This window comes from Grammomys surdaster, unplaced genomic scaffold (assembly GCF_004785775.1).
Source record: "Grammomys surdaster isolate TR1022 unplaced genomic scaffold, NIH_TR_1.0 125984, whole genome shotgun sequence".
Taxonomy (NCBI): Eukaryota; Metazoa; Chordata; class Mammalia; order Rodentia; family Muridae; genus Grammomys; species Grammomys surdaster.
Window position 1 is genome coordinate 4,304,054 of NW_021620800.1, and position 17,672 is coordinate 4,321,725.

The following is a 17,672-nucleotide window of genomic DNA, read 5'->3' on the forward strand; positions in this document are numbered from 1 at the left end:
AACAATGTACTTATTCGTAGACGAATACCCTTCATGAAAGTATACATAAAAGCCATTAGCATTTAAAGAAATCCCAGTTAACCAAGTAGAGCTGTGCACCAGATTGAGAGGTTCAGGGTTTGTTTTTAAATCTGTAGAAAGAAACATGGTAGAACAGCCTCCTGTGTCCCATATGTATAGCAAGGAAAGTTAGGTCACAGCATCTTCATAGTCCATAGACCACCCTTAGCTCCCAGAAGGCAGGAGGCCTCTCTTCAGAAACAAGCTGTGGCTAGACACTGGTGAGTTGGAGGCCTGGGTCACAGACATCAGGCTCCAGTCTACGCAAGATGGCCTCCTCATGTGCTGTTTGGTTTGAACCTGGTTCCTTGTGTCCCCTAGGAGTTCAGGTGCTGAAAACTTAGTTCCCACTGTAGGGTCTCAAGAGATGATGTGATTGAGAAGCAGGAGACAACTGGAAAGGTGATTAGGTCTCTGGGGTGTTTCCCTGGGAAGGGACAATTGCTACAGACTGGGTGAGTAGGTCCCCTGGGTGAGTGCTGGAGATAACCCACACAGTGGGAGGCCAAGTGAGTCTTGCTGTTTTCTGTCTCTCTGATGGTGAGGTGGTCCTTGACAGAGGCTAAAAATTGAGGCAGCAGGACTTTGGACCTGGAGCCTTCAAAATAATTAGTTTTTCTTTTGCTGCCTCCTCCTCCTCCTCCTCCTCCTCCTCCTCCTCCTCCTCCTCCTCCTTCCTCTTCCTCTTCCTCTTCCTCTTCCTCTTCTTTCTTTCTTTCTTTCTTTCTTTCTTTCTTTCTTTCTTTCTTTCCTTCTCCTCCTCCTCCTCCTCCTCCTCCTCCTCCTCCTCCTCCTCCTTCATTTTTTTTTGTTTTGTTTTTCGAGACAGTGTTTCTCTGTGTAGCCCTGGCTGTCCTGGAACTCACTCTGTAGACCAGGCTGGCCTCGAACTCAGCAATCTGCCTGCCTCTGCCTCCCAAGTGCTGGGATTAAAGGCGTGTACCACCACTGCCCAGCAGTTTTTCTTTATAAATACTCAGCCATGGTTATCTTTTCACAGCATTCAAAAAGAATAATACACTTTACTTTTTTCAGAGCATGCACTATAACGAGAGAGCCTGGACCTGCTGGGCCTTCCATAAACCTCAGCATCATGAGGGACCTGTATATATTCTTCTGGGTATGCCTGGTGATGTGCGCCTGAGACCCATGTGAGGACATGGCTCATTGGTGGAGCAGTAAGGCACAGGGGCTTAGGACTGGCCTCAAGGCAACTATTTGATGACTGATGTGAGAAAGGACTTCCAGACATGTCCACAGAGCAGAACTACAGGACAGGTCCTAAAGCTTCAGGACCCTGGGTCTCCACTTCAAGTAACACCCAGTAGGAAACTAACTGGGTTCAGAACTGGGTACTTGATATTAGAATAAACTGAGTTCTGGTTCTGGCCAGGTCCCACATGGATTTCCAGGCTGAATTTCAGTTCTCTGTGAAGGGTGGGAAGCCTCATGATAGCCTTGGAGATAGGTAGTTTATTTTTGTCTTCTAAATGGGACACAGAGGCCCAGAGAAGCACAGAGGCCCAGATTCACATGCACATACACACACACTGCACAACTGGCTCATGTCCCAAACACTGGGGTATAGGGACAGATTCTGCTACTTAGAGCCTGTGTGGTCCTCAACAGATCCTTGGTGTCCCTGGTCTTACTGGGTTCCATGTTCCTGGGGAGTTCAGTCTGGGAGGCCATGTATGTGCCCTGTGGACCCTGTCCCATCAAAGTGACAGACACTCTGGTGTAGTGACTATGGTCTCTTAGCATTGACTTATGCTAAGACATTTTGGCAGCACCACAATTGAGCTGTGGTAGATCAAAGTCCCACTGGTTGTCTCTGCAATATTCTTCCACCCAATCAGACCCAACCTCGAATCCAAAAATCCAGGCTCCCCTGTGAATTGCAAGGCTTTTATTGTTTGATTCCTGTTTTTAGACACCTGGGGGGGGGGAGGGGTAGGGCTTCCTGCATCTATGCTGGTGAGCAGGCAAGTGGCTTCCTTGACAGCAAAGATGAACCCATCAACATATTGAGCTGACATCTATTTTTTCCTGCAAAGAGAAGGCAAAGTCAGGCCTCAGAGGTAAAGGAGACTATTGACCATTGACTATTCATGGGGACACCTCCTGGAAGGACCTGCAGCTGGTTCTGCAGTTGCTCTTGGGTCTGACCAGGGCAAGGGAGCCTTGCCTATAACCTGTTGAGACAAGGTCTGTAAAAAGCCTCCAATCCAGACAGATGGAAGGAGCCAGCTTGTGAGACCTCATAGGCAGAAGTGGGACAGAAGGGGCTTCTGGTGAGCCTGTGGGCAGCTGGTGCCCCACAAAGGAACTGACTCCTGTCACATGATGATGATGACCCTCAGACACCTGCAGCTGAGGCAATGACTGACACTACTAGTTCTAGGGACAAGAAGGGGTTCACTTTAAAGTCCTTGATGTCTAGGCCTGGCGTCCACACAGTGGCCTTGGAGGTGCAGAGAACAGGAGAACAGATGAGTGTTGTGGGGCTGGGGCGGTAGGCTTGAAAAGTTAGGATAAAGATCCAGGCTGGAGAAGGTGCCAGGCCCTGAGCATTTGCAGCTACACGTGGGAGGCTGTGTCAGGAAGGATAATGGAGGTCAGGGATCTAGTGTGGCTAGCCTGAGCTGAGCAGCCAGGCCAAGCTCATCCAGTCTGAGAGTCCCTTCCTGCCCCATCCTGCTGACATCCTCATCAGGTGTGTCACATTTCTGGATTCTCAGAGAAGCTTCAGTGGTGGGGAGGAGCACAAGCCCTGCCCCTAGCCAAACACAAAGAGACTCACGACAAAAGCGCTTGCATGTTCCTTGTCTTCCTCTGTCAAACTGTTGTCGACACATCTTTTGATTTTTTCCGTATTTTCCAGTATTTCAGGGTTATCTTTGTATTTTTTCACGTACTCAACATACTCTTCTGGGGTCCCGTGAAGAAATAGAGCAACATCCTGTTTTATAACTGGGCAGATGCCACAATCTGGAACACAAAGACAAGGTGATACTAACCTGAAAGACAGGCATCAGCACACCCACTGGATGGAGGGTGTGAGAGCCTGGAGAGCCTGCATCGCTGACCCCCACACGGTAATACCCACCTCCGCCTGAAGTCAGGAGCAGGGTGGCCCCAACGAGCACCAGAGCACCAGTGAGCTTCATGGTAATGGTGGCAGGTGTTCCTACCCAGCTTGGTGCCCTTTTATAACTGCCCTGAGCTGCTCAGTGGAGAGAGTGGAGGTGCCTCTCCAGGCACCTCCCATCGCACGTGTCTTGGAACTTCCTGAGGCCCTTTGTTTGCGTCATTGGGAGGTATGTATTTTGGCAAGATCATGGTCAACAACCTGGCTCAGCCTGGTCCCCTTCTTAGTGATCTTCCTAAGGTCACATGTCGTTTGACAGTGAAAGGAAAAGATGACTAGGGAGAGGGTCAAGTGGCTTCTCGGTCAGATCTCCACAGTGAGGCCTGTGTCCCCCTGTCACACTGGGGACCTCAATGTTTAGTTAAGAGCCTTACTCACAGTCAGTGTCTAGACAACCAGATCTCAGACCACTGACCATTGTGACCCCTGCCCTGTCTTTGTCCTGCCCATATCCTTTATTTGCTCCGTGGCTTCCCTTGAACCAGTCTCTGAACCCAAGCTTCTCCTGCTGTTGTAGGTGTTCTTCAATTTGACCTTTTTGCTGTTGTTTGTTTTGTTTTGTTTTGTTTTGTTTTGTTTTGCTTTTGAGATAGGTTCTCTCTACACAGCCCTGGCTGTGCTGGAACTAAGTAGACCATGTTAGCCTTGAACTGACAGAGGTCTCCGTGCCTCTCTCCCATGTGAGTGCTGGAATTAAAGCCAAGCACTACCGAATTTGCCTAACCTTGACCTCTTAACCCCTGGTTGAAAAATTTTTTTTTTTGAGGCAGGATCTTGCCCAGGTTGGTTTTGAGCTCATAATCCTCCTGAGAAAGGGGTGTGTGTGTGTTTGTGTATATGTGTGTGTATGCTTTTGTGTTTGTGTGGTAGATCCAGCTTTCCGTGGGGCTGGTGGTAAGCACTGTCAAAATCTGTTAGCAAAGGCCAGCTCTGGTGACCCTCACCTTTGATCCCAGCTCTTAGGAGACAGAGGCAGGCTGGTCTCTGTGAGTTAGAGGTCAGCCTGGTCTACACAGAGAGTTCCAGGTTAGCCAGAATTACACAGCAAGACACTGTTAATAACCATCATTAGTGTGTTTATTAAGTTCACACCGCAAGTGCCTTGTGTTCATTGTCTCATAACTAAGCAAGAGCATTTCCGTTTGGAGACACCTGATCCCCTAAGTGGCCACTGCCAGACTATGCGTTGCTGCTTTAGCTACTCTGACTACTGGTCAAAAAGCCAGTAGGATGGCCATTTTGAATATTCCACAGCTACTCTAGAGAAACTAGTCAAATGTCAGCTGGTTTCTCAGCTCCTGAAGGTTCTGCTTCAGCCACTTGTTCCAGGGTGTCTAGCTGTGCTTTGCTACCACAGAATTCCAGATGACCCTTCACTCATCTCTACCTGGGTCAGAGAGGGAACATCTCCCACTGCAGGTGAGCAGCAAGGGACTGTTGTGAAGGGTGTGAAGTGGCAAGGCTGTGGTAGACTCCCTTCTTCTCCCGACTCTGAAAGCAGACTGCTTAAACCCATTCACTCAGCCAGGTGACACACTGGATCTGTCCCCTCTGGTATAGCCATTTTGTTCTCATGAAAGGGTTCTGTTGAGCAGTCTTTTACTTGTCCTGCTATCAGGAGTGTGGGCTGAACAGACTGCAATGGAGGAGACAGCAAAGGCTGAGGCAGGGGTGCGAAGGCTGAGTGGTCAGCAGGTTGAGCTGTGAAACAGGCCAAGCGCCTTGCTGTCATGTGGTGGTTGAAGCATTGGACAGGGGAAGGGCAGGAGACAGTAGGGTCATGGAATGAAGAGAGGGCAGAGGCAGACTCTGAAGAAGGAGAAAAGGGATCCAGAGGATAGAACATTTAGGGCCTATTTCCAGAAGTAATCTAGGGAGCTGTGCAGTCTCTGGAGACTCCAGCAGGGTCTAGAGCCCCCTCACTGCAGAATGCCAGGGAGGCTCGGCTCCCTGTCCATGCTGTGGAGGAATCTGCAGCATAGCTAGGCCTCTGGGTCCCATGCTAGTGTGAGGAATGCTCTCCAGAGGGTAGCACTGCTGCCTCTACCATCTGCCAGCTGTTGGGGTTAATCTTTTCCTGCTGTATTCAAATGCTAAGTACTGGACCTCAGGATCTGGACGCTCCCCACCCTTTGATTCTTTGGTAATCTGGTAAGCAAATTCTCCCATACACCAAATGTTGCTTTGTCAACTCTGCTCATTTTATTCTCTGGTTTGTTTTAAAAAAATGTGGCTGCCATCTAATACTGGAGAGAAGAGAGGTATCCTGGGCATTTTTTTCTGGGCTGGGGGTCACAGGTAGGGATTAGAGGGCAAGAGAAAAGGAGAGAGAGGAGAAAGAAGATAGAGAGAGGAGAAGGCTACCAATAGGCCTGATGGTTCAAGAGCACATGAACAGGAGAAGTGGACATGAGGACAGGCTGATGGAGCAGAAACAAGCCTGGGGTACAGTTAAAGAACAATAACATGGGGCCTATGGATTGGATATAATTAAATTAGGACAGAACCTGTCCAATCCAGGCTTACAGCTCTTCACATAATATACCAAGTCTGTGCCAAATCCAGGCTTATAGATCTTCAAATAAAATTCTAAGTCTTTGTGTCTTTTACAGAGGCTAGTTAAAATATATATTTTATTTATAGCCAGCTTCTGCTCATGGTTGCCAAACATGGAGGACAAAGAAGAGGCTGAAGCCTGCCCCAGATAGCACCCCCTACCCAAGCACAATTTCTATCTTTGTGATGAAGGGGATCCAGACAGATAACTGGGGCATACCTGCCTTGGTTTCCCACAAGTGGGGATCACACATGGGAAGTACCATGTATTGACCTCATTTCTTTGGACTTTGACAGTCACCTGACTGTTCTGTGTGCACCTAAACCTGGAATTTACCATTTACCTAGCATGTTTGTCATTTGCAGTGTCTCTGTATGAAGTAGGAGATCATTTCTCCATAAGTATGTCCCAAGTCTCCCTTCACCTGGGAGATTGGTCACCTAAATCCCCAGACTGCATCAAAAACCAACACATCAAAGGGAGAGCCTGCTATGATTTCAACATGTCTAGGGCATCCACCAAACACCCACATTGAGCCTTGGTTCCTTGTGAGGTGGCCCTGAGCATTATATGGTGGGTGCTTGAGAAGCAGGGTGGAGCCTCTGCTCTCTGTCTTCCACAATCCTCTGTTGCCCTTCTGCTGTGCACCCTGTGTTCAGACAGCACAAGGCTGTGGCTACCTGAGGTTACTCTATCCTGGACTTTCAAGATTCCAGACCATGAAGCAAATTAACTTCTTTCCATATGCATTACCTAGTTTTGGGTCTTTTGTCATAGCAACACAACACAGATTACAACCCTGCAGTGCACACAGATCCCTTGTGTATAAGAACACACCTGACCTCCACCATAGGGAAGACTCTAAACCCTGCTTCCTCTCCCCTAGCTCCTCTTGCACTGGCTGCCTTTTGGTGTTCTTTAGATGTCTAAAGGCTCAGGAGAGCAGGGTCTTTCTCTCTGCCAGGTTTACCACATAGGAAGTCTTTACAGATTCTCTTTAGACTGGCCAAAGGGCTTTCTCATTTCTTTTAAGTTTATAAATAAGACACTTTAAAAAATGTGCAACACTATCTTTCCACATAATTCAGGCTTGGGCTCAAACTCCCTCCACCCCCAGCCCCTGCCTCTGTTATATAAGTGTTTGTGTTTATGTAATTTGGCTGATATAAAAGTAAAGATCGTAAGTGTTTTGATAAGTCAGAATTAAGTAGTTTGTTGTAAAGGGCACTTGACTGTCACTTTCTGTACATCACTCCATGACAGAATGAAATTTGCTGAAGACTTAGAGAGGCCTAAGCCTTTGACTTTTACTGGCTAGCTGAGCCAAACAGGATTTAAACCAGGTTACTGTTTGGGCAATTAGGTGCCAAGTTCTAGGATCTAATTGTGAGCTCTCTCCTGAGTCCACTGGTCTCTGTTTGTATGACCTTACATGTCAATGGCTGCAGAAGCCTTTAGAATGTGCCCACTGGGGACTTTTCTCTTCTGTACAGGGTTGGGAATGGTGACAAGGGCATAGTGTGGCTAAGCAAGTGTCTACTGCTGGGTGACCCCACACTACTCTGTTTTTGGTCATGGTGTCTTATCACAGCAACAGTAATCTTAACTAAGACACATGGCAAACATATGTGTATGCAATGGTAGCCAGGGAAAGACAGTGAGGTGCCTTCAGTTGCTCAATAGCATGTAGATATGTGTGCATATGTATCATATGTGTTCGTGTACATCCATATACATGCATATGTACTTGCTAGTTTTGACATTTTATTTAATTTTATGTGTATGTGGATTGTGCCTGCATGAGTGTCTAATGCAGTCATGTTTGATTTCCCTGTGGAGGTCACAGGAGAGCACTGGATCCTCTAGATTTGGAGTTACAGACGGCAGTTAGCTGCCCTGTGTGTGCTGGAAGAGAATCTGGTTCCTCTTTACAGCTGAGATCACCTTATATTTTTTGAAATAGGGCCTCTTTCTGACCATGGGGCTTGCTAATTTGGCTAGATGGGCTGGCCAGTGAGCCCAGCAGTGGACTCTCTAGTGCTGGAGTTACCAGGGGGAACTTAGTACCTGGCTGTCCTCACAGGTTCTGAGGGCTGAAACTCATGGACTCAAGTGAGCACATTCAGCAGGTGCTTCACTGACTGGCCTGTCCCCGAAGCCCACCGTGCTAGTTTCTTGAGAACATGTAGCTCACACTGAAGGACTGAAGGGAAGTTAACTCCCAGGAGGAACATCTACAGAGCCTCAGGATTCTTCTGTGAGATGTAGGAACACTGACATTCATCCATATTCATTTATCTGCCATGGAACCATTCATGCCAGCATGGGTTTATAGGTGACTTCACAATTATAATACATTCCAATATTGTGTAATTTAGTTTGTTGTTCAAATTGTTTGATATTCGTCCATTAGGAGCTTGTTTGGGCTTTCTCATGGCAGTTTCCGCAGACATTTATGAATGTGTGTGTTCCTGTGTTCTGTGCTTATGTGTGTGTGCATGTGTATAGGCTGAGGTGCCATGGTGTGTGTTTGTGTGTGTTTGTGTGTGTGTGCATGTGAAGGTCAGATGACAATTTTGAGGAGTTAGGTCTCTTCTTCTCCCAGGTGTGTTGAGGACTTGAACTCAGGTCTTCACCTTCAATCACCTCACCTTTAATCACTGAGCTGTCTCCACAGCCTTCCTCCTCATTTTTTGAGACAAGGTCTCTTATTGAACCTGAAACTCACATGGGATTAGATGTGCATGCCACCACACTCAGGGGTCCTGGAATCTGAACCCAGGCCTTTATGCTTGCATCAAAAGCACTTTGCTCACTTATCCCTCTCTTTGGCTGCCCCTGTTTATATGTGTGGTGCTGTGGAATAACCACGGGGCTTTGTACATGATAAAACCATACTCTACAGTGTTATAGGGAACTAATGACAAATGCCAGGTGAGAAGCACAGTTTCAGCTCACAGTGTGAAGAGACAGAGTCCATCACAGTGAGCTAGGCACAGTGCAGACACTGGAGGTGGTTGGTCACAGCTACAAACAGGAAGGAGAGAGGCATGAATGGTTGTGCTCAGCTTGTTTTCCCCTTTCAACCCCGTCTATGATCATGGTCCACACTGCCACATGAAAGTCAATCTTCCTACATCAATTGACCGAGCCTAAAAATGCCCATTCAAAGCTCTGTTTCTATGGCAACTCTCAACCCGGTCAGGATGATCCTCAAGATTAACCATCACACACTGCAAGCGGGCTGAGTTTGCATTTAAGAGCTTCCTGTCTCGAGAAATGAGTAGTACAACACCCAGCTGACATTCTCATTTGTGTTGAAAATGTCTTCCTTAGGGTAAGTAGGTTGGTCTGAAGTTGAGACTGTTTACACACAGCACTGCCTGTGGCCTGTGGAGCAGTGTAGTTTACAGCCAGGCAGTTCACAGTAGCCTGTGGTGTTGTGGACAACAGAGAGTCCATGTACAGGGGTGAGTCCCTCACTCTACTGCTCACTGTTCTCACCACATGGACTCTGCTGTTCAAACTTCTTTGAGACGTGCTTACTGACAGAGCTGAGAGGGGACAAGGTGAGCAGGACAACAGGAATGAGCTACTGTGGAGTGAAGCAGAATTTGTGGTACAAAACCATCACCAGCCCCCGAGGATGCCCACATGGCCAAACAGCCGGGTCTACCCTGGCTGAGAGTCATCAATGGGAGATGGTGCCTCCATGTCCTCAGCTTCCAATCCAAAGTCCTCAGCAGCTTTTAGGTTTGGAGCCAGGAGAGGTGAGGAGAGTGACCAGGAAGCAGAGGTGACAAGAGGGACAGGACCACAGGGCATTTGGCTCAGCACTCGGGCTGCTTACAAAGGTCAGCTCTAACCCCTCTTTGGCTAAGGTACATACAAAGGACTTCTCTCCGAATGAGATGACATCAGGCTGTCCCAGGCTGTTTGTTCTTCAGATTGGGAGGGGCTTCCATGTACCCTCCTCTATGCAAGTTAGAAGGGGATCCACAGATGCTAGGTTCTTGATCAAATGTATTTGGAGCTCCTGGGAGGCAGGGTTGGGGGTGGGCGTGGCTGGGCTCAGGGCTACAGTGGTTTATAAGGAGGAGGATCCGCTCTGAGAAGAGCATTTAGCACTCTCCACCATGAAGGGGACACTTCTTCTGCTGGCCTTGCTGGTGATTGGAGAGCTGGGCTTCCAGACAAGTGAGAGCGGGACCCTCGCTCACCCATCTCAGTCTCATGTAGATCTCTAAGTGTGACCCTGAGATAGATCTAGGGGTTCTTGGGAGGCCACTGGCGAGGAGCTTTAGAAGACCACTGATGCTTTCTGCTCAGGGTGACAACAGTTTTGTGGGTAGGACACGGAGACGGAGGTGTGCTTTTGATGACACTCATGATAAAGGGCCTGTAGATGCACAGTTGAAGCTGAGGCAAGTGTGTGGATTTCCTGAAGGTCAGATATCCAGGCCTGTCCACTCCTGTTTTTTTTTTTTTTTCCTAGAAATATTTGTCTCATGGAAACTATGTTGTATCTCGGAGGCTACATCTTTTGGGAGGACAGGACTATGAGAAAGGGCATTTTTAGATTCAGCTGCTTCTACCAGCCTGTGGTCTTTTTCTTTTTCTTTTTTTCTTTTTCTCCAGAGCTGAGGACTGAACCCAGGGCCTGGTGTTTGCTGTGCAAGAGCCCTACCACTGAGCCAAATCCACAACCCCTCCCATGGTCTTTTAATGTCACTTTTCTGTGTGTGTTTACAGCGGAAGCCTGTGTTCCTTTCTTCGCTGGCTTTGCGGGTGTTATCTCTGGAAGCAGGTTGTGGTTATATCACGAACTTGCTGCATTCAATGGCACTGCGGGGGAAAAGGCGGCCTATGAAAAAGTCCAGGACTGCTACAAAGACGGACACACAAAAAACGTATTCCTGGAACCCAAAATTTTGGTAATGTCCTCCCTCCCTCTAACTGCCCTTGCAGCAAATGGTTGATGTCTTGTTCTCTCATCATCAATACAACCATTAATTCATGTCATGTGACCAGCAACTGAAAATTCAAACCCTTGCTCACCCTCGCACATGTCAATGCAGCATGCCAGGTACACATCCAGCCTGTTTCAAGCACATTCCTGCACTTAACTCCCACATGCTGGGTAAACATGAGGTTCTCACCCATAGTAGGAACAGGGGAGTCCTTGGTCTTGCCTCTGTACAGGTATGGTACCCCAGCTCTACTCTAAGATGCCTGAAACTTCTGTCTACTGCCCAGAGTCTTTGGAACCTCCATTGAGTCTATTCCCCTGCCTCAGATGAATCTCCCTTCTGCTGGCATCATCTGAGCTACGGCCAGAACCTCCCTCCATATCTGACATGCCACCCCAACCCCAAGAGTGTCTGTAGCTGTTCACTACAGCTGCCTCCTGATGTCTCTTGTTTCAATCATATCTGGATTGCAGAGATGAATAGTTTGAAGAGTGCAGACCTCCCCTTAGTTCCCAAAGTAGTTTTAGTTTGAATGTCAGGTCCTGCAAACTACAGTGGAATTTCCTCTAACAAGCCCACAAGGGGAAATGTGTTTTTAACATGGCCAGGCAGCCAATGTGCCTGGAGACACGCCCTCAGGTATGGATGACATCACCAAAACTCATACTCAGCTATCTTGTCCCTCTCTAGACCTAGCCCCCATTATACCTTCCAGAACCTTCTCCTCTTCTCCCCTGCCTGGCTATGGCAGCTTTCAGGATTCCTCCTGAAGGCTGAGGGTGGTTTCCAGTTCCCTTGAGGCAGATTCTGTTGCTGGATATTGAATCATTCCAGGAGATTTTTTCTCCTGTGGATGAGGAATGGTCTCATCCTGGGTGCCTGGGGAGCCCTGCTGAGGTCCTACACTTTGCCTGTAACCACCTCAGTCTCTGTCTGTCTTTCTGTTTTCCAGGAATCCATGCTCGCCAGTAAGGAATGTGTGCAATACTATAGTGAAGATATCATGTCAAAAATTAAGGAGAAGCTTGCTAAGTTAGAGCATTAGAAGTTAATGGATTTTAGGCAACCCATCTTTGCAACATGTCTGATCCGAGAGCTATCTTGCAGACCTTCCCTCTTTCTCTCCTGAAGTTGGATTCCTGACACCTGTGCCCCCCTCCTTCAGTCTCTCAGGCTGGTTCTAATAAATGCTTGCAGCTCTGTTCCGTGCCCCGTCTCTGTGCTGAATGAGAATCTTGTGAGGTCTTCAGAGGGTCCAGGAGACTGTGAGAGAAATGACTCGTGTGGTCACTCAGAGCAGGGTGACTGCCCCTGACTAGCCAGGTGATCATGGGAGAGCCATTGCACCCTTCTCTTTTTGTTGCTCTGTAGACCAATCTGGCCTGGAACTCACAGAGATCCATGTGTGTCTTCCTCCCGAGTGCTGGGATTGTAGGTGTGAGCCTTCATGTTCAGTTTACCGCCGTTGCATGAGACTGTGGAGACTGGGGTTGCCTGAGGGCAAATAGCATGTAAGCAGCCTCAGGCTTCACCAGGCTGGCAGGACAAAGGAGGTGCACAGACACTCACCTCATGTGTTGACTCCAGGCTTTATCACAAGACTGTGGGTTCCTTATGTCCAGTTATAGCAGTGGAGTAACTCAGGGATCACATGGGTGCTTCTCAGATTCTCTTGGTTTTCTTGTGAGAGTCATCATTTGTCACAGACTTGTTGACATAGGAAGTTCTGGGACAGCCAGTTCTACATAGAGAAACCCTGCCTCAAAAACAAAACCAAGGTGTTGGAGAGATAGCTCAGCAGTTAAGAGATGGCTGTTCTTCCATAGCTTCTAAGTTCAATTCCCAAAAAACACATGGTGGCTCACAACTATCTGTGATGCCCTCTTCTGGTGTGTCTCAAGACAGGGACAGTGTACTCATATTCATGAAATAAAAAAAGAGACCTTTAAAAGAGAAGTAAAACTTAATAATAAACCAAACACTTTAATGGGGAAAGAGATGAGAGTTGATGTACAGTGAAAGGAAAAAGAAGGTTCAGTGGATAGAGTGCTCCTGTGTGTTATTGGGGACCTGAGTTCGACTCCCAGAACCCGTGTAAAGCCAGACTTGGCAGCATGTGTCTGTAGTCCTAGTGCTCCTGTTGACAGATGAATGAAGACAGGTGAATTCCAAGAAGTTCTTAGATCAGTAAGTCTGGCAGTCCACAAAGTTAAACTGCCAGAGACCTGTCCTAAATCATGGGTGAGGATTGTCTTCTGACCATGCACACACTGTGGTATGTGCATGCCTGCTCTCCCTCAAACACACAAAACAGCAGCCACACAGCTAAAAGGGAGAGGAATGGCAAGCAGTGTAAAGAAAAGTGATGAACTCCATTAGTTATAATGGACATACAGCATAATAGCACAAGTCTTATTCTGTATAATAGCAGAAATTGAGAAGACAAGTTGAACAGAGCAAGTGCTGGTGGACAAGCTCAGGGACTGAAAGTCATACAAACAGGAAACACTGCTCAGTGTGTAAGATTGACAAGCATGGAGATGTTACTCTATTTACCTGCTTCCTGATGTGACATGACAACACCTAAGGCTTCCTAGGGAAGGATGGGTGGTTTTTAGGAAGACTGAATGTCCTCCTCCCCAGGGACAAAGCTGTCACAGGCATTCCAATGAATCCTGAGTGTACAGACCATCTCCAACTTTTAACAACCACTCTAGTATCTTTCCAAAATACCATTTCAGGACCTGACATGGTCCTGAATCTGAAACCTGTTGGGATTATCCAAACCAGGAAATTCTAAGACAGTTTTCTGTGCCCATGGAATCCCCAAGCAAAGGGTGAGATCTCCTCCTCCTCCTGTTTTTCTCTCTCGATCAACACTGGTCTCTCACACATAGCTCTGTTTGGCATGGCACGTTTGCCTTCTCTTGGGTCATGTAAATACACATGTTCTTCCTGTGCCATCATGTCTAGAAGTAAAGTCTCACATGTAGAAATGAGACATGCAGGCCTTTGATTGACACACAGAAGATTGGAACAGGTCAATGCTCAGAGCAGCTTTATTTACAATGGTCCCATTGCAAACGAGGGAGTGATGGAAAGGAATGAGTCAGAGACGTTTGATTAGCCCAAGCTGATAAGTTATTTCTCTGTCACTGAAGCCGGCCAATTCAAGCCACTTTAGACTATATTAAATACAGGTTTATTGGGAAGCTGCTCTCAGGTGAACTCACTGGCCCTAAGGACTCAGGCCAGGGAAGTCACCATGGAGAGGGAGCAGGAGATAAAGGGAGAAAGGGCTCTTCTATGTGTAGAGAGAAGAGAAGGAGAAGAAGAGAGAGAAGAAGGAAGGAGGAGACCAAAATACCTGGGTTATATAGGGGTGAGCCTCTGGGGAAGGGTAGCACAGCTGAAAAGTTTAGGGTTAGGGGCAGGGCATGCCAGGAAAGGATGCTGGGTGAACCTGAATGACAGGTCTAATTTCATATGTAAAATATGCACCTCAGTCCCTTTTCCTTGGTTCAGAAACCAAACAACAGTCAAAGCCAAATATGGAAGGGCAAGACAAAAAAATGTACCTTATGGGAGACTATAGCAGGATACTCTTTCTGCTACGTTTTATTCACAGTGAAGCTCTGTTATTAGGCGGTAGAAAGATGGAGCTGGGAGAGAAAGAGAGGAGGGGGAAGAGAAAGAGATGAAGGGGAGAAAAAGAGGAAGGGGAGGAGAAGAAGGAGGCTATCAGCCATGGAGAACCATGGACGGGTGGAAAGCTGTCCTGGGTAGCAACTTCTATCAAAAGGTTAGATATTGGGAAACAACTCTAATTCTGTGGACATCTTGTTGATTGAGCATTTCTAAATACATAAATCCTTTAGATAATCATTAAGCTTTAAGAGTCTCATTTCTACCAGCTAATGTGAGGATGGCAGACATTGTCACAATTCCTCAAGCATTGTGGAAGCAGTATGGGGGACTGGCAGAGCCACCCCAGATGCTGGCATCTCATGGGTGCCAGGGCCTGCACATCTAGCTAGTTGGAGCCCCAGTCAGAGCCACGGAGCAGTGGGAACATGGTGGCTTCCCGGGAACAAGCTGGACAAGGTGCTGCTTTCTAAATATCACCCCCACAGGAGATGAAGGAACAGATTGAATCATGGGTCCTGTCCTTGGAAAAAACACACTAGTGGGCAATTGGGAGGTTCCTGGTACCAACCACAACCCAGCCCTTCCATGGAGCCACTCTTTCCTTGCAGGAACTAGTCCCCTAGTGTCACATCTACCTTGTCACTCACCCACGCTTGTTCCTTCAGCTTCAGCTGGACAAGTAGGTGATTCCTGGAAGGTACAAGTCCTACTCAGAAGACAGTGCAACATCACAAGGTGACCCTTCGCTACACCAACAGTGCATAGGACAAGAAAATAGTAATGTCAAAGGAGCTCAGTTTCTTTGGTCCCACAGCCTTTAGTAATTCTCTTATTTACCCATCAGCTTATGTACCAGCCCAAGTGCAGATCTCCACGTCTCACCCAGGGTCACCACAACAGTCCCAGGAATGCTTGCAGGTACAAGGCCATGGTTGACTGCCCCATGCCTCACAGTTACTCACCTGCATCAGCATCACCTGTGTCACAGTTAGTCACCTGCCTCACAGTCACCTGAATCACTGACACTTGACCCACTGTCACCAACCTTTTCCATTGTTCTGATTCCATACCCATCCCATGGCCAGTGTCTCTTGGCAACCTTGGTCCCAATCCAAACACAGTTCTAACCCTTATGAACATGACTTAACCTCATCTATCTTCGTGACAGCCATCTCAGTCTGAGAGATGAGTCCAGTCTTGCTAAGTGGACCGTCCCCTTCCTTGCTCTTAGCACCACTGCCACCCTCCTCTGAATGCTTCCTTTCCTAAGAGAAACCAACTTCTACTTCTATCCACATACACATCACCAAATCCCCATTGGTCCTTAATTGGAGTCTTGGTCCTGAACTTCTCTAGACATTTGTGCAGACCTACACTCCAGGCCTTCACACAGACTTCTCTAGAACAGCTCAGATTCAACACAGCCCCATACCTACTCCTTAACATTCCTTCTAAAAAGTTATCCAACTGACCTTTCCACATCAGCAGACAGCATTTTCTTTTTTCCAGCTACAGAGAACATAAGCCCCAGGTGGCCTTGTGTCCTTTCTTTGTCTCTACCCCTATTGGACTCTCTGACCAGACCAACAGAAGACATTCCTTTTTCCTATACCTGAAATCACAATGATGATCCAGTCCTGGGCTGGTTTTCACTGGCACTGTCCCAGAAGCTCCTGTCTCCAGCCTATCATCTGCTCTCCACTCCTGAGCCACAGAATATGTGCTGTTCCCACTCTGCTTCTCCCCTACCTGTAATGGGGGGAATGGCTGATGTGCTTGTGTGTGTGTGTGTGTGTGTGTGTGAGAGAGAAAGAGAGAGAGAGAGAGAGAGAGAGAGAGAGAGTGCTCAAGCAGCTGTGAGTGCTTTGAGAATACTCCTGGAAGACAGGCTTCAATGAGAGAGCTCATTTAGCCAGGTGGAAACAGAGGTATTTAAACCCTAGGTTGAGATTAAAAATTTCTACAACATACTGGGGCCTTAACGTCTATCAAAAACTCACTTAAAAATTAATTTCAGATTCCCAAATGGAAAACACACATTGTCCTTTTAAGATTAGGTGGTGGGGAGAATTGTTTTCTTAGCTGTGTGCTTTCTCTGAAGCAGTGGTGGGGGTGGGGAGGACTAGGACAGAAACCGGTGCTGATTTGGCATGTAAGATGTAAGTTAAGATGAAGTTGAACCCCCAAACCTAAACAAACAACATGCTAAGGGGCGGGCTTGGGTTCCACCCTGAGGTCTCTCAAAGGCTTCCCTGGTTTCTTGGAGATGCAGCTTATTCCTGAAGATTCTAAAGATCCTTGCTGTGCAAAGAAGCAGGCAAAGCCCTGCTACTCAGAGGGCAGAAAGCAAGGTACATGCCTTCTGAAATAAAAAAAAAAGTTACAGAGAATAAACAGAAATGTAAGATTTCAATGCCATCTTAAGCAACTGGTTTTGATGTAAGTATATTTATCCACAGAGATATTACTCCCCATAGAAAGGAGAAATAAATAAAAATTGCTTTAAATGTATTTTAGAAGGGAGAAATAAATAGAAATGTAAGATCTCAATGCTATCGTAAGCAACTGGGTTCTTTCAATGTGGGGTCTACGGGAATACTGAGACAGCTTAGCCTAGCACATGATGTCTATGTTGGCCTGAAAATAGGCTTATACAGTAAGTAGAAAGGAATTTAAATGAAGTTAAATACAAGAAAAACTATTAATTCAATTTATATGAAGAGAAAGAGGATATAAGTGTATCTATCCACAGAGATACAAATCTTCGTAGAAGGAAAAATTAACGAAAGTTACTTTAACTGTTTTTAAGGATGTGTGGATGAATAAATAAATTCAGGACTTTGATCTCAATGCTTAGGAGACAAAGGCAAGGACAGTTAGGTTTTCTGTGAATCTGAAGCCAACCTAATCTATAAACAAATCTGGGCCAGCTTGGGCTACACAGAGAAACCCTATTTCAATACATAATAATAATTGCTTAATAGTTTCAATTATCAAAATGAAGGTGGTTAGAATGGTGTTACAAATCCTCTGTGAGAGAGGTCAAAGTAGAGCAGGCCTAAATAAAAATGAGGCTGCTAAACTGAATTAATTTTTAGTTTTGATGACTTTGGGTTGTTGGATGAAGGAAATGCTATTTTGGGAGAGTTTGTATTTGTGTTAACAGAGGTTTTAGACACCTTCCACAACAATAAGGATCATATTTGATAGAAGAAGATGCCCTGAAGATCTTGGCTGCAGAGAGGATGAAAAAAATCAAGAAGACCACACAGGACAGGTAACATGA

General features: G+C 46.8%; 2 protein-coding genes across 2 annotated transcripts; one reads left to right on the top strand and one right to left on the bottom strand.

Annotated features, from left to right (window-relative positions):
• Window positions 1-2,839: 2,839 nt before the first annotated feature.
• Window positions 2,840-3,230, bottom strand: LOC114609817 (major allergen I polypeptide chain 1-like). Its single transcript, XM_028754203.1, has 2 exons — window positions 3,170-3,230; window positions 2,840-3,051 (listed from the first exon to the last, which is right to left on the bottom strand). Exons 1-2 carry the CDS (start codon window positions 3,228-3,230, stop codon window positions 2,840-2,842), a joined length of 273 nt encoding a protein of 90 aa, XP_028610036.1.
• A 6,674-nt stretch (window positions 3,231-9,904) lies between these two features.
• On the top strand, window positions 9,905-11,783 carry LOC114609822 (secretoglobin family 2B member 24-like). Its single transcript, XM_028754206.1, has 3 exons — window positions 9,905-9,965; window positions 10,521-10,702; window positions 11,691-11,783. Exons 1-3 carry the CDS (start codon window positions 9,905-9,907, stop codon window positions 11,781-11,783), a joined length of 336 nt encoding a protein of 111 aa, XP_028610039.1.
• Window positions 11,784-17,672: the final 5,889 nt, after the last annotated feature.

Bases quoted from the DNA above. Each gene is read 5' to 3' on its own strand.
- LOC114609817 (XM_028754203.1), bottom strand. From the start codon at position 3,230: ATGAAGCTCACTGGTGCTCTGGTGCTCGTTGGGGCCACCCTGCTCCTG. The intron at 3,052-3,169 runs GTGGGTATTACC...TTTGTGTTCCAG, and splicing joins GCTCCTGACTTCAGGCGGAG to ATTGTGGCATCTGCCCAGTT.
- LOC114609822 (XM_028754206.1), top strand. From the start codon at position 9,905: ATGAAGGGGACACTTCTTCTGCTGGCCTTGCTGGTGATTGGAGAGCTG. The intron at 9,966-10,520 runs GTGAGAGCGGGA...GTGTGTTTACAG, and splicing joins AGAGCTGGGCTTCCAGACAA to CGGAAGCCTGTGTTCCTTTC. The intron at 10,703-11,690 runs GTAATGTCCTCC...TCTGTTTTCCAG, and splicing joins TCCTGGAACCCAAAATTTTG to GAATCCATGCTCGCCAGTAA.